The sequence below is a fragment of the Bos indicus x Bos taurus genome, chromosome 17, assembly GCF_003369695.1.
Source record: "Bos indicus x Bos taurus breed Angus x Brahman F1 hybrid chromosome 17, Bos_hybrid_MaternalHap_v2.0, whole genome shotgun sequence".
In the NCBI taxonomy this organism is placed as follows: domain Eukaryota; kingdom Metazoa; phylum Chordata; class Mammalia; order Artiodactyla; family Bovidae; genus Bos; species Bos indicus x Bos taurus.
The window spans coordinates 60,083,297-60,100,006 of NC_040092.1; the positions used below are offsets into that span (position 1 = coordinate 60,083,297).

The window sequence follows — 16,710 nt, forward strand, 5'->3', positions numbered from 1 at the left end:
TACAAGTTTGGCTAAAAGATGGGCATAAAGTCCCAACATATCCCTCATACAGCGGTCCAGCACAAATTCTAATCCCCATTTCCCCCCATAATCTATCAAATGCCTCAAAATCACTTTCTATAAAATTTTTATTTTTTAAAATCATATAACTTGCTAATTAATGATTCTCTTATATAATTTTTGAAAGGAAGGGTGACAAAAACTAGTGAAAGCCTCTGGCAGGCCTATGGATTTACAGAAGTCTTACAGAGCTTTGAAAGGCCAGGGATTTACAGGACTGCTGCTGCTGCTGCTAAGTCGCTCCAGTCGTGTCCGACTGTGCGACCCCACAGACGGCAGCCCACCAGGCTCCCCCGTCCCTGGGATTCTCCAGGCAAGAACACTGGAGTGGGTTGCCATTTCCTTCTCCGATGCATGAAAGTGAAAAGTCAAAGTGAAGACGCTCAGTCGTGTCCTATTCTCAGTGACCCCATGGACTGCAGCCTACCAGGCTGCTCCATCCATGGGATTTTCCAGGCAAGAGTACTGGAGTGGGGTGCCATTGCCTTCTCCAATAATCAGAGTTAATTGTGCAAGATAAACTTCGTATCTACCTGCTCTAACTGTCACTGTGAAAAAGTGGTTTTTTCTTGAATTTAGGTAGATAATTATTGAACTCATTGATTTTAGCTTAGGATATCCTGCTTTAAAAGTTTACCACCATAAAACAGCGCAGATAATGAGTATCTGCCAAATGCTACTCCTCTTCCTTGACTCATCCCTGGTGACCAGACCCCATCATATTATGCCAAACTGACACCCTTCTCCTTTTTAAATCAATTTTTATTTATTTTTAATCAAATTTAATTTTTTCCTTACTTTTTTAATCAAAATAGTCGAGAGAAATCAACATGATTAGTCATTAGCAAAATGCAAATTAAAACACAATGACATACTTCCTTACATCTGTTCAGTTCAGTTCAGTTGCTCAGTCATGTCTGACTCTTTGAGACCCCATGAACTGCAGCATGCCAGGCTTCCCTGTCCATCACCAACTCCCGGAGTTCACCCAAACTCATGTCCATTGTGTCGGTGATGCCATCCAACCATCTCATCCTCCATCGTCCCCTTCTCCTCCCGCCCTCAATCTTTCCCAGCATCAGGGTCTTTTCAAATGAATCAGCTCTTCACATCAGGTGGCCAAAGTATTGGAGTTTCAGCTTCAACATCAGTCCTTCCAATGAATACCCAGGACTGATCTCCTTTAGGATGGACTGGTTGGATCTCCTTGTAGTCCAACAATGGCTATAATCACAAAGATAGAAAATAACAAATGTGGGCCAGGATGTAGAGAAACCAGAACCTTCATTCATTGCTGGGGAGAATAAAAAGTTAGCACAGATACTTTGGAAAACACCTTGACAGTTTCTTTAAAAGTTAAACATAAATTTACAATAGGATCCAGCAATTCCATACCTAGGTACACACTTGTGTGTGTGCTAAGTCGCTTCAGTCGTGTCCAACTCTCTGCAACCCCATGAACTGTAGCCCACCGGGCTTCTCTGTCCATGGGATTCTCCAGACAAGAATACTGGAGTGGGTTGCCATGCCCTCCTCCAGGGGATCTCCCCAACTCAGGGATCAAATCCACGTCTCTTCTGTCTCCTGCATTGGCAGGGAGTTCTTTATCGTTAGCACCACCTGGGAAACCCAGGTACTCACTTAAGAGAAATGAAAACATATGTCTACACAAAGATTTGCACAAGAATACTCACTACAGTACTATCTGTAATAGTGAGAATTGGAAAGAATCCTGACATCCATCAGTTGGTGAATGGATAACGAAATTTGTTTTATTTACACAATGGAGTGCTATCCATCAGTGAAAAGAACAAAATATGGAAGGCGGATGAATCTCAAAAACATTATGCTACATAAAAGAAGGTAGGCACATAAGATCATATAGTGTATGATTCCACTTATATGAAATATCCAATAAAGGCAAACCTATAGATAAAGTAAGCTAGTGGTTTTCTGTGTCTGAAGGTAGGAAAGGACGTTAGCCATAAACGGGCATGAGGGATCTTATTGGGGTAATGTAAATGCTCTAATACTAATTTATAGTATTATGATGATGGTTGTATAACTTTTTAAGTTTACTTGAAATCATTCAACTGGTTGGGTCGGTTTTATGACATGTAAGTTATACCTCAAGAAAATTATTAAAAGTACACTAGAGCTTCTTCAGACCTTGAGAAAAATTTATAGCTTTAGAATTTTAGCATAGTCTTGGTGTTCCCTCTGATTCTAAGAGTATAAGTTGTGTGGACACAGAAGGATGCTTCAGGCATAAGTTTACCCTGACTTCTGGCGTCCATTTCTGTACCTAATGTACTTGAAAGAGTCTACTCCATCCTAACAAAAGGTAAAAGGATGAAAAGACTGAAAAATCAACAACTGTCTTGGATCTATAAGGGAGGTGATGACCCAGAGCTAACCACCGTTCCCAAGATTGAAGAGAGAGATGAATACAAAGAGTCACAGCTTACCAGAGCAGAGGCTCGCAGGTGAAACCCCCCACAGGAACCAGTGTGAGGGTTGGAATATTTGAACAGAAACTGACAGATTGCTGGAGGCTCAATGTAGCAAAGAGTAGACAAGCCTGAGCATGCAGGCAATGCAACGCAACAATTTGTCAACAATGTAGACAAGTCTAAGAGTTAAAAATTCTAGAAAGACCAGGAGTAGGGTAAGCCTTACAATAGTGTGTGAAATTTACCTCCAGGAACTTGACCAGGTACCCACAGTAAACATCAGAGAACAACTCCCTTGTGCTTCCCGAAGGGGGAGGGGGAAAAGAACCATTTTGAAATACTCCAGAGTATTCTTTACTCTCTAGTGGTAAAGAATCCACCTGGGTCAGGAAGATCCCCTGGAGGAGGGCATCACTACCCACTCCAGTATTCTTGCCTGGAGAATTCCCTGGATAGAGGAGACTTGTGGGCTACAGCCCATGGGGCTGCAAAGAGTTGGACAATATTGAGCGATTGTACACACACACACATCCCTCAGAAGAAGACAGTTCAGTTCAGTCGCTCAGTCGTGTCCGACTCTTCGAGATCCCATGAACTGCAGCATGCCAGGCCTCCCTGTCCATCACCAACTCCCAGAGTTCAAACTCACATCCGTCAACCAGAGCCTAATCTGCCAGGGTATTAGCACGGCCTAACTGAGCTGGGAGAAGGGAAACTGACAACGCCAGTCGACTCCACCCTTCTATGTGGGAAAAGAGAAATACCCAGCCCACTTCAGCCACGCTGTTCCACCTAAGATGGGAGGAAAAAACTCAGAAAAACTTATGAAGTTCACAGTCTAGGGGCACAGGCTCACCAAAAGGCTGAGACCTAATCATAGGACTACAGAATGCTTCTCTTCTCCCCCCAACTTACCACCACATTATTAAGGTCCTATTTACAGCAATTCCTTTTACTTGGTACATCATGTCCTTCTATCAAGAAAAAAAAAAATCACAAAGCATGCTAAAAGGCAGAAATACAATCTGAAGTTTAAGAGCATCAGGACCAGATACAGCAGGATGCTGGAATTCTCAGATCAGGAATTTAAAACAGCTATGGTTAATATTCTAAAGGCTCTGATAAAACAGATTAAATGAGCAGTATGTGCATATAGGGGCTTCCCTGGAGGCACTGGTGGTAGAGAACCCGCCTGCTAATGAGGAGACATAGGAGACATGGGTTTGATTCCTGGTTCAGGAAGATCACCTGGAGTGGGGCAGGGCAACCCACTCCAGTATTCTTGTCTGGAGAATCTCATGGACAGAGGACCCTGGAGGACTACAGTCCATAGGGTCACAAAGAGTTGGACACAATTGAAGTGACTTAGTGTCACTTACACACACACACACACACACACACATGCACATAGATGGAAATCTTAAGAAAGAATCGAAAAGAAATGCTAGAGATCAAAAACAGGATAATATAAATAAAGAATGCCTTTGTTGGACTTAATAGTAAACTGCTCACAGCTTAAGGAAAAAGACTCTGAACTTGAGGCTACCTCAGTATAAACCTACAAAACTGAAAGACAAGGAGAGCAAAGGCAGAAAATACAGAACCCACCATGAGACAAATATAAAAGATGTAATGAGAACACCAGAAGAAGAAGAAGAAAGAGATACAAAAAATATGTAAAACAATAATGGCTGAGAATTTCCACAAATTAATGTCAGACACCAAACCACAGATCCAGGAAGTTCAGAGAACATTAAGAAGGATAAATGTAAACCAAACAAAAGAAGCAAAGAAGCCCTATACCTAGATATACAATTTTCTAAGTACAGAAAGTAAAAGATATAGAAAAAAATTCTGAAAGAAGCCACAGGGGAAAACCTTACCTATAGAGAAACAAGATTAGAATTATATTCAGCTTCTCCTGAGAAACCGTGGAAGCTAGAAGAGTGTAGAGTGATATGTTTAATGTTGGTGAGAGAAAAAAACCCACTAACCTAGAATTCTGTGCCCTGTGAAATTATCCTTGAAAAGCGAAGGAGAAAGAAATACTTTCTCAGACAAACAAAAACTGAGGGAATTTGTTGCCAGTAAGCCTGTCTTGCAAGAAATGTTAAAAGTTCTTTACAGAGAAGGAAAGAATATGGGTCAGAAATTGGATCTGCATAAAAAGGAAGAGCACTGAAGAAGGAATAAGTTAATGAAACTTAGTTTTCTTATTGATCTAACAGATAACAGTTTGTTAAAAAAATAATGTAACAATGTATTCAATAATATATGCTTATGTGTATATATATATACATTATATATATATACATATATATATATACATAATGTATTCAATGTATTGAATGTATTGAATGTTAAAAAATAATGTAACAATGTATTCAATAATATATGCTTATGTATATATATATACATATATATACACATATACATATATATATACACATAATGTATATATATATACATTAGACATATATATATGTCTAATGTATATATGTGTGCGTATGTATGCTTCTATAACTGAGATGAATAACAGAAATGATACAAGTAAAAGGAAGGAGTAAATAGGAATATTTTATTACTATAAGGTATGCCTGTATCGTGCTATAGTGTAAATGTATGTGCTTGCTAGTGACTGTGACCCTATGGATGGTAGCCTGCCAGGCTCCTCTATCCATGTGGATTCTCCAGGCAAGAATATTGGAGTGGGTTGCCATGTCCTTCTCCAGGTGTAAATGTATAGTTGTAAACATATGTTGAAAACTCTAGTTCAGTTCATTTCAGCTCAGTCGTGTCTGACTCTTTGTGACCCCATGAATCGCAGCACGCCAGGCCTCCCTGTCCATCACCAATTCCCGGAGTTCACCCAAACTCACATCCATCAAGTCGGCGATGCCATCCAGCCATCTCATCGTCTGTTGTCCCCCTTTCCTCCTGCCCCCAGTCCCTCCCAGCATCAGAGTCTTTTCCAATGAGTCAACTCTTCGAATGAGGTGGCCAAAGTATTGGAGTTTCAGCTTTAGCATCAGTCCTTCCAATGAACACCCAGGACTGATTTCCTTTAGGATGGACTGGTTGGATCTCCTTGCAGCTACTAAAAAAGCTGTTTAAAAAACTGAATAAATATACTAAGAAAGGAGGGAGATAGAATCATATAAAATGCTCAATTAAAGCAACAGAAGGCAGAAAAAGTGGAAGTCATAAATAGGAATAAGGGCAAGAAACAAAACAGTAACCAATATGGTAGAGGTTAATCCAGCTGTGCCAACAGTCATGTTGAACATCAATGCTTTAAATACACTAGTTAAAAGACAGAGGTCAGTGGATCTGAATACAAGATCCTATCACATGTTATCTACAAGAAACCCACTTTAAATATATTAACTCAAATAAATAAATATATTTGAATGGGTTAATTAATATATTAACCCACTCAAATAGATTAACGGTAAATAAATGGAAAAAAATACTATGTTAATACCAATTAAAAATAAAGCAGGAATAGCTATATTTCACACAAACAGACTTCAGAGCAAGGAAATTCATCAGAAATAAAGAAGGGCATTTAATAATAATGATGATGATATAATAATAAATAATAATGATAAGGGGGTTAATTCTCTAAGAAGACATAATAATCCTTAACACATATGTACCAGACAACAGAGTATCAAACTATATGAGGCGACAACTGATAAAACTTTAAGGAGAAATAGAAATAGAATGTTTGGAAATTTCAACATCTTTCTATCAGAAGTAGACAGATCTGCTGCTGCTGCTGCTGCTGCTGCTAAGTCGCTTCAGTCGTGTCCGACTCTGTGCGACCCCACAGACGGCAGCCCACCAGGCTCCCCCATCCCTGGGATTCTCCAGGCAAGAACACTGGAGTGGGTTGCCATTTCCTTCTCCAATGCATGAAAGTGAAAAGGGAAACTGAAGTCGCTCAGTCGTGTCCGACTCTCAGAGACCCCATGGACTGCAGCCTACCAGGTTCCTCCGTCCATGGGATTTTCCAGGCAAGAGTACTGGAGTGGGGTGCCAGTGCTTTCTCCGTAGACAGATCTAGAAGACAAAAAGTGAGTAAGGACATAGTTGAACTCAAACACATATCAATTGGATATAATCAACATCTATTACATAACTTCATCCAACAATAGAAAATATATTCTTCTCAAGCTCACATGGGACATTCACCAAGATAGGCCACATTCTGGCTCATAAAATACACCTTAATAAATTTAAAAGAATAGCATTCATAGAATGTCTGCTCTCAGACCACAGTGGAATTAAATTAGAAATCAGTAACAAAGATTACTGGAAAATCCCCAAATACATGGAGATTGCACAATATACTTCTAAATAACACATGAATCAAAGAGGAAATCTCAAGAGGAATTTAAAAAATATTTTGAACTAAATGAGAATACAACTTAAAATTTGTGTAATACAGTAAAAGCAGTGCTTAGACAGAAATTTATAGCATTTCATCGATTTATCAGAAAAATATAAAATCAATTTACTTTCCATCTTAGGAAACTAGAAGAGAAAGAGCACATTAACCCACAGTAAGCAATAGAAAAGAAATAAGTAGTAGAGGAGAAATCAATGAAATTGAAAATAGGAAATCAAGAGAGAAAATCAAGGAAACAAAAAGCTGGTTCTGTGAAAAAAATCAAGAAAAATCAGTAAGACTCTAGACAGGCTAACTAAAAAAAAAGTAGAGAAAGGACATAAATTACTATCAGAAATAAATCAAAGAAGGAAAATCACTACAGAGCTCACAGACATTAAAAAGGATACTAAAGGAATACTATGAAAAATTCTATGCTGACAAATTTGATAATCAAGATGAAATGGACCAATTCCTTGAAGACATAAACTGTCAAAACTCAATAAGAAAAAATAGAAAATCTGAATATGCTTATATCTATTAAAGACATTGAATCAATAACCTTCCCAGGCCGAAAGCAATAGGCCCAGATGGGTTCACTGGTGAATTTTATCAAACATTTAAGGAAGAACTTATACCAATTCTCTACAATTTCTTTCAGAGGTTAAAAGGTGAAGGCTGCTACTGCTGCTAAGTCACATTAGTCGTGTCCGACTCTGCGAGACCCCATAGACGGAAGCCCACCAGGCTCCGCCGTCCCTGGGGTTCTCCAGGCAAGAACACTGGAGTGGGTTGCCATTTCCTTCTTCAATGCATGAAAGTGAAAAGTGAAAGTGAAGTCACTCAGTCGTGTCCGACTCTTAGCGACTCCATGGACTGCAGCCTACCAGGCTCCTCCGTCCATGGGATTTCCCAGGCAAAAGTGCTAGAGTGGGATGCCATTGCCTTCTCCAAAAGGTGAAGGAAGTCTTCCTAATTCATTCTATGAGGTCAGCATTACCCTAAAACCAAAGCCAGACAAAGAGATTACAAGAGATATACAGATAAATACATTTCATGAACACAGATTCATAAATCCTCAGCTAAATATTAGCAAATAAAAGAATTATACACCACATCTAAGAAGAATTTATTCCAGGCATACAAGGCTAGTTCAACATTCAGAAATCAATGTATCCATCACATCAACAGGCTAAATAAAAAATCATATGATCATATCAATACATTCAGAAAAAGCTTTTGACAAAATTCAATACCCATTCATGATAAAAAGTCTTAGTAAACTAGGAAAAGATGGGAACTTCCTCAACTTAATTAAAAAAAATCTACAAAAAACCTGTAGGTAACATCATATTTAATGACAGAAGCTCAAAGCTTTCCCACTAAGATCAGGTACAAGGCAAGGATTCTCCTCTCACCACTCCTTTCAACATAATACTGAAAGTACTAGCTAATGCATTAAGACAAGAAAAGGAAATAAAAGGTATAGAGATTGAGGAGGAAAAACGAGACTCTCTTCATTCACATATGAGTCAATTTCCTATGTAGGCAATCTAAAAGAATTGACCAAAAAGAAAAGAAAGTCCTGGAACTAATAAAGATTATAGGAAGATTGTAAGATACAAGGTTAATATATAAAACTTGATTGCTGTCCTATATACTAGCAATGAACAAGTAGAAATTGAAATTAGATTCGGTGCAATCCCAATCAAAACCACAAGTTATTTTGTGGATATCAACAAAGTGATTCTAAAGTTTACACAGGGATGGATAAACAGAGCACAGAGGACTTTTAGGACAGTGAAAAAACTCTGTGTAATACTATAATGATGGGTGCATGCCTTTATATATTTGTCCAAACCCATAAATGTACTGGCTTTCCTGGTGGCTCAGTGATTAAAGAACCCATCTGCCAATGCAGGAGATGTGGGTTCGATCCCTGGGTTGGGAAGGCCCCCCAGAGAAGGCAATGGCAGCCCACTCCAGTGTTCACCTGGAGGATTCCATGGACAGAGGAGCCTGGTGGGGTCACGTGGGTCACGAAAGAGCCAGACACAACTTAGAGACTAAACAATAACAGAATGTACAACACCAACAGTGAACTGTAATGGGAACTGTGGACTTTGGGTGATTATGATGTTATTAATACACTGTCGGTGTACCAGCTGCAACAATGGTTACTACTCTGGTGGGGGAATGCCAATAATGGGAAAGCTATGCCTGTGTTGGGGCAGGGAGTATATTGGAATTCTGTATCTTTCTCTCAGTTTTGTTGTGAACTTAAAATTGCTCTAAAAAATTAAAATCTTGAAAAAAGAGGAACACTTAAAAAAGGTTAATTTTTCTTTCTCATGGGGGAGAGGGGACATAAAGAATTATTTTGTAGCTAAATTAAAATTTAAGAAAATTAATACTGAACACAGGCCCAATTTTAGACTTACTTCAAGAAAACCTTATAGAGAAAGCCAAAGGACATGTAAAACTGAATTACTCTGATAACATTTTTAAGCTGTAAATTCAAATACTTTCAATGTCTTCTTGGCTGTTGCCAATAGGATTTTCTTTGACGAAGACAGTAAAGGATGGCTGGTCTATGCCCACCAAGGGAAAGGCAAGCCAGTGAGAGAAGGCAGGCATCACAGACATGGGTGCTCTTGTGCTACTGGTACTGGAAAAATCAAACAGAATTATAACCCTGAGACCATACAAAACTTGGGAAAATTTGCTAAGGGATATTAGGTTTGCACACACAAATGAGATGAGTTCTTTGTTTGCCTGAATAATTTAGAAAACATTTAAGAGAACATGAGTTTGAAATCTTATAGTTTGTTTTTTGTATACCGATAAACAATAAATAACATTATAAAGCTAAAAAAAAAATAATGTTAAAGTGGTTAAAAAAATAAAAACATTTTTACCCACTCACCCTGGGAGCTCCAGAATGTTAACTATATGAGTTAACTTTTAGTCACAGCTTTGTCTTCTTACTTTTCTGTTGATCAGATTCTAAAGGGAAATAAGTGATGTGTGTACAATTTGCTGCTGCTGCTGCTGCTGCTAAGTCGCTTCAGTCGTGTCCGACTCTGTGTGACCCCATTGATGGCAGCCCACCAAGCTACAATTTGTTGGTATAGCCTAATTGGGAATGTAAGAAATTTTATTCTAACACTGGGTTTGATCCTGGTTTTTCTTCTTCATTTGCATGCAGGACTGTTGCCGCATATAAGCAGTTCCTTTAAAAATTCATCTATTGTCAAGCATGGAGTGGTGAGTCCAACATTTCTCACTGATTGTTTACGTGTAGAGTTTAAATGACTGCAGACTGCTTTGTCGTTATTAATTAGAAAACAAACAAACTGGAGCGGAATGAAGTTGTTAATATATTCATTCACGGAACATTTATTTTTGAGTGCTTATTATACATTTAGCTTTCTTCTAGGTGATGGAGATATAAGATTACCAACAGGAGTTGTGAGATGATGATTCTCTGCTTCTTTCACAGTCATGAATTTTCCCTCTTTCCCATGTGTGACAATAACTATACATTACTACATCCACAGTTAAAAACAAAAGCAGCTCTTCTCTGATTGAAAACTTTCAAATAATACAGAGAAACAGAAACAAAGGAAAAGTTACCTGAAACCCTTCCCCTCCTCCCAGGGATGAACACCATTAATATTTTAGTGATCTTCCTTAGATATCTCTCTCTATACTTATGTGTACATAAAGATGCTCCCAGGGGGCCTCCCTGGTGGCTCTGTGGTAAAGAAAACAGCAGTCAACGCAGGAGACATGGGTTCCATCCTTGAGGCAGGAAGACCCCACATGCCGCAGAGCAACTAAGGCTTTGTGCCACAACTTCTGAGCCTGTGCTCTAGAACCTGGGAGCTGCAACCACTGGAGCCCTCCTTCCTAGAGCTGGTGCTCCTCAACAAGAGAAGTGAGGGCAATGAGAGGCTTGGCACCACGACTAGAGAGGAGACCCTGCTAAACACAAGTGGAGCAAAGCCCACGCAGCAACGAGGGCCCAGCACAGCCCAAACAATTAAGAAGTTTTTTAAAGATGGACACAGTCATACACACAGAATACACTGATGGGATCCACTGTCCTCTGTAATCTGCTTTAATCACTTAAGGTTTTCATGGACCTCTTTCACTGTTAACATAATCATTATTTTAATATATACATAATATTCTATTCACTGGATGTATCATTTTAAAAATATGCCATATTGCTGGGCATTTAGGCTTTTCAAATTTGTAACTTACAAATTCTGTGGGAACCAGTAAATTTGAATGTAAATTTTTTATAATTGTGCAATCATCATCTCAGAGTACTTTCCTATAGGCAGAATTATTGGGTCAGAAGGCATACTTATTTTAAATTCTGATTTATGGCCAAATTGCCTTTTAGAACATTGGTTTTATGAAACAGCAGCTCACAAGAGTGCCTGTTTTCCTATATTTTATCTAATGCTGGCTTTTAAAATAATTTTAATATTTTCTAGTTTGATAAAAATAGTTCAATTTTCTTTTGATTTTCATTTCTTTATCATTGAGGTTGAGCATCTTCTGTTTACTAGTTATTCATACTCTTTTCTTGAATTATAGTCAGTTCTCATTATTCAAGGTAGTTATCTTTTTTAAAGTGTCTACTAACATGACTCAGGGAATACGGAACTATTGCTCCTAAGAGAAATACAGGGTCTCTTTCCTGTGAGCCTCTGGTCATACGATTTTCACCAACCGATCAATGCCTAAGTTTGCGTTTCTGTTTAGCAGCACCTTATTTGACGTATATTGTTGGTTCATTAACATTGATCCTACAGCATTATAACTTGTGCCTGCTGCTGCTGCTGCGTCGCTTCAGTCGTGTCCGACTCTGTGCCACCCCATAGACGGCAGCCCACCAGGCTCCTCTGTCCATGGGATTTTCCAGGCAAGAACACTGGAGTGGGTTGCCATCACCTTCCCCGAACTTCTGCCTAAACAAAGCTTATCTAACAATCGTATTTTCTCTGTAAGGCACGTCAGCCTTCTCGCACTTAACAACACTAAGCAGCACATCAGCTCTGCACCTGGGGGCCGTTTAGAACAGGGAGGTCATTAACAAAACGCACGGAAAGCCGGAAGGTGTGGCACTAGATAGGCTGCAAAAGGGTGACTTGTTTACAGAACCAGAACTGAAACAAGAAGGCAGAGCGTGCTCTTGTCGGGCCTCCACCAAGAACATGCATGCCGAGTGACTCCAACTGTTTGCCACTTTGGGCATGTCCTTGAATGATCTCAAAAGCACTGTAAGCATTGATTTGGAATGGAATCCATGAGCAATGACGATCGATCGTATTCACTTCCTTTGACCACCTTTCTATTGGGGTGTTTAGCTTTTTCCTAACTATTTTGTATAAGCTATTTGCATATAAGGATAGTTATGTTATATTTGCATATAAGGATAGCTATGTTATATTTGCATATAAGGATAGCTGTCCAATTTTATAAATATTTTCTCCAATTTTTTCTTTTCATTTTAGTATTAGTATTTTGCTATGGTGGCTTTTGACAGCAGTATCAAAGTGCCTTTTGAATGGGGAGGACAACAGTGGAAAAAGAATGTGATTAAATTTCTATTGTTGTGAAATTGGTTGATATTTGTTTTCATCTCTTCTTCAAAGGCACACCAAATTCTGTCTGGGGATTTTCCTCCAGCACGTCCTCCTCCAGGTTATGAAAGACCATGTAAGTCTGATCCGAAACTACCACTTTACATCCACATTTTGCTTTTAATTATGATCTTTATCAGATATTTTCATACCTTCCAGAGTCTGAAGCCATTTAAGGCCTTTTGCATTTCTGCCTCCTTCCTCCCATCACACACTTTATTACTTCATTGTACATACCTCTCCCTGGAGAAGGGAATGGCAATCCACTCCCGTGCTCTTGCCTGGAGAATCCCATGGACGGAGGAGCTTGGCAGGCTACAGACCATGGGGTCGCAAAGAGTCGGACACGACTGAGCGACTAACACACACACACAAACCCCTCCTAAGCTAAATGGAAGGATGGTAGGATGCAGACATAAAAACAGAATTCCCACAGAGCCACTTGACAGCAGCAGCTCCAAAAAAGACTACATGTGAGAAGGTTGTGCTGGAGGCAGAAGTTGCGGATGAGGGAAGGTGGGTAGTGTGTGTGTGTGAAGTAGGCAGTGTGTATGGCTGCTGCTGCTAAGTCACTTCAGTCGTGTCCGAGTCTGTGCGACCCCATGGACTGCAGCCCACCAGGCTCCGCCGTCCCTGGGATTCTCCAGGCAAGAACACTGGAGTGGGTTGCCATTTCCTTCTCCAATGCATGAAAGTGAAACGTGAAAGTGAAGTCGCTCAGTTGTGTCCGACTCTGTGTGACCCCATAGATGGCAGCCCACCAGGCTCCTCCGTCCATGGGATTTTCCAGGCAAGAGTAACTGGAGTGTGTTGCCATTGCCTTCTCCTAGTGTATATGGAACTATTGATTAAAAAATGGTTCAGGAGTACAGTTCATCTATTCCTACTGTAATAGACTTTACCATGAGTACCTAGCCCACTAGCAGTCTGTCTCTCTACGATAGATGCGAGAATTAAAAAGCCAGCACCGAAGAGCCTGATGAAGTACAGTCTTCTAAGGAGAGAGCTCCTGAAACACGTAAGAATCTTTTTGCTTGTCACCCAACAGTGGCTCCTTGGGAGTGTCAACAATTCTGCATAGTGTATCCTCCAGGGTGGAGGTGTATATATGTTTAGAGTCGGTGTGAAGGTAATCCAACATTTACAGTCACGTGACACATAGAAACAACTCTGGAAACAGACTGTTTTGATAAGCAGTCTTCCCAAAAGTATCATGAACATTTCTTGTGTTGGTCTCTTATTTTGGAAACAAGCCTCAAAGAGGCGTAGAGGGACTGGAACTTCTCTTGTACCGTCTAAATGCTCATCAGTGACGGCAGGGATCTGCTGGATTCCACCTCGTGTGAAAAAGGCAATAAGTTCTCAGACTGTCCTTCCCTTTGGGGGACCCACCCACCCAGGTCATGTGCCCATTCTGCCACCCGCTATATACTGGCCCTGCTCCCCCTGACATGGGTCTCTAGAGCCCAGGCTTTGTCTTGCCTGCTCAGACTTTCTCCAAACCAGTAATTTTAAGCAGGAGGTGACAATGGGATTCTTCCGCTATCATAGGAGTTCTAGCAGACACTTCTAGAGAAAGAATAAAAACTGGTTTCTACAAGCACCCTACTGACTTTACTTCATTTAATATAAAAGTTACAGGGACTTCCCTGGTGGTCCAGTGTTCCTAGTGTACAGGGCACAGGTTCCATACCTGGTTAGGGAACTAAGATCCAACATGCCTCACAGTGCGGCCTAAAAAAAAAAAAGTTATAATGACTTTCGCTATCTTATTACTTTTGCTTATTAAAATTTCTCTTTAAATCGACTTTAAAAAATGTGGCCTCACCCTAAGTAATTATATTTATAGCACCATCAGTTTGGTATGCTAGTTATGTATATTAGAAAAAAAAAAACTCTGACCATTAAAATAAAAAATGTTATTCAAGTACTACCTAACATTATCACAAGAACTACCAGTACAGACAGTATAGATAGATATCACTTGGGAAAATGCTAGTCTATGGGCACCAACTAGCTTATCTGATACATTTAGCTAACGGGACAGGGTTAAACAGCCCACTTGGTTCCCAGGTAACTAGAATGGTGGTATTCCAGAAATGGCATATTTGTCTTTATTTTTTTTTTGCCTTAGGACTCGGTAACTTTCCTAGCTCAGGAGGGCAGAGCTGTGGTAAGCTGTGGAAAGAATTATTCCGGGGCATTTGAAGCTGGGCAGTCCACTGAATGTCGTATTATGCAGACAGCCAGGGACCTCCCTTCACTGAAGGGTTGGTGCAGGCTTCTAGGAAGGGTAGCTGATTTCCTGAAAGTGTGTTTACTGCGAGCTGGCCTCCTGGGAGTTGCCTGGGAGAATCATTAACTATTGTTAAATAAATAAGTCCCTCTCGCTGCACAGAGTTGTACTCGTTCCAAGCCATTCCACTGCCAGTGTCCGCAGCTGTTCAGGGGGGACAGTTGTCTGTCTCTTCGAGGGGCTTCCCCGCCCTCCCTCCCCTAAAGTGAATGTTCTATACTCACAGTAGCCTCTTTTAAGTCAACAATTCCCGACAAATTAATGACATTACATCCTGCTCTTGTTTTTATGGTGCAACAAGAAGCTGAAAGTACAACACACACGGGCACACCCCACACAATTAACACGGGCTCCTTGTTTGGGAAGCCTTGGGCCTAAAATTCTGAATAAAAGAAATCACCATTTTTAACTTATATAATAAAGCAAAATCAATTTTTATATTATGATCTTCATCCGTAGCAAGTAAGGACTGAATGAAAATTTCAACCATCATTAACGATATTTTCACTTTAAAAAGTATTTGCTTGGTAGCCATCGTCTAAATATTTATATTTCTGGGTTCTATCTTCAAGAAGTTCATGCTGTAACACTGGAAAGTAGAGAAATCCACACCCAGGGCTATCTGGACTAAAAGGATGGTAGGGAAGACAGGGGAAATACTCTTACCGCTAAAGGATGATTAAAGGGCAGCAGCAGCAGCAGCAGTGAACGGGTGCCGTTATTGATTCCAAGAGATCAATGATTCGGTTATTGATTCTAAGAGTTCTTGCCCCCCTTTCCTCTCCTGCTTATTGATCTGGCCTTCCTGACACAGACACGATATATGAAATAGACAAATTAAAGGAGATGGAAGAAAATGCTGGAACAATCCCAATTTCTGCTCGTCATCGATGTCTTGGCAATTTAATTCCCAACTGTGCAAAAACTAACCTTAGCGGATGGGCGAGTGCTGACAACTGGGCCATTTTTTTTCCCCCCAGTTTCGTGAACCAAGTGATTCTATAAGCAAGACTAGTTCATCTGGAGGCTCAGAAGCTGATCAAGTCGTTTATACTCGGAAAGGACCATTCTCGTCATTCGTTTAGCTGAGTTGGAAAGCGAAGCCACAAAGTTGGCGGCTTTGAGCCTGCTTTATTAACGACTTGGAGGTATGAGTGGGCCCGGGAAGACACGGACCTAGGCAGGTTGGTTTTCTTGGGCATTTCCCGGACATCAAAAGCCTTCATCCCTCAATTTGTTTTTTCTCTCAAACTGGAAGAGGGGACCAAAGTTATCATTATACTGATCATTAAACTTTTCTGTAAAGACTTGGAAGCAGGCTTCTCGGCAAGAACCACAGAAATGGTGGTGTGGCCCCGACAGCTGTCGGCTCTAGCGTCCAAGGAGCCAGTGCCGTCCATCTGGGCGCCCCAGGCGGGGAAGGGCGCAAGGGCGTGAGAAAGGCTCTTTTGTATTCAGAGCAATCGTCGCCAGAGCCGCAGCCTCGTACAGCAAGCCTCGCACAACCAGCTTCCTTCCCCGCGAGGGGCCGCGGAGAAGCAAGTTGGCGGGAGGGGGCGGCTGGCGGCGTTGCGGGGGCGAGATCTGGGGGCGGAGCGAATCGCGGCCTTTCTCTTCCCTGCAGAGCGGCCTCGCGTCCCACAAGCCCCGCCCACATCCCGCCCCGCCCACATCTCAGCCCCAGCCCCGCCCCACCGCGGTCTTCCTCTCGGAGTTCCTCGGGCTGAGTTCCGCCTCTCTCTCGCCTCTCCTCCTCTCCAGGTCAGCCCCCTCCCTCCAAGATCCTCCTCCTCCTCCGTGCCGAGATCCGTCGCCTTCTCCGGCTCCTCCTCCTCCAGTTCTACGACC

The 16,710-nt window shown here is 41.0% G+C and overlaps 1 protein-coding gene across 1 annotated transcript in view; it reads left to right on the forward strand.

Moving 5' to 3' along the window:
• Positions 1-16,710, forward strand: part of C17H4orf51 (chromosome 17 C4orf51 homolog) — a 50,226-nt gene that overhangs the window by 16,206 nt on the left and 17,310 nt on the right. Inside the window, exons 3-6 of the mRNA XM_027567455.1 lie at positions 10,115-10,173; positions 12,579-12,642; positions 13,511-13,584; positions 15,843-16,010. Of these exons, the coding sequence (XP_027423256.1) occupies positions 10,115-10,173; positions 12,579-12,642; positions 13,511-13,584; positions 15,843-15,947 (302 nt within the window). The 3' untranslated portion in view covers positions 15,948-16,010. The remainder of the gene's footprint in view (positions 1-10,114; positions 10,174-12,578; positions 12,643-13,510; positions 13,585-15,842; positions 16,011-16,710) is intronic.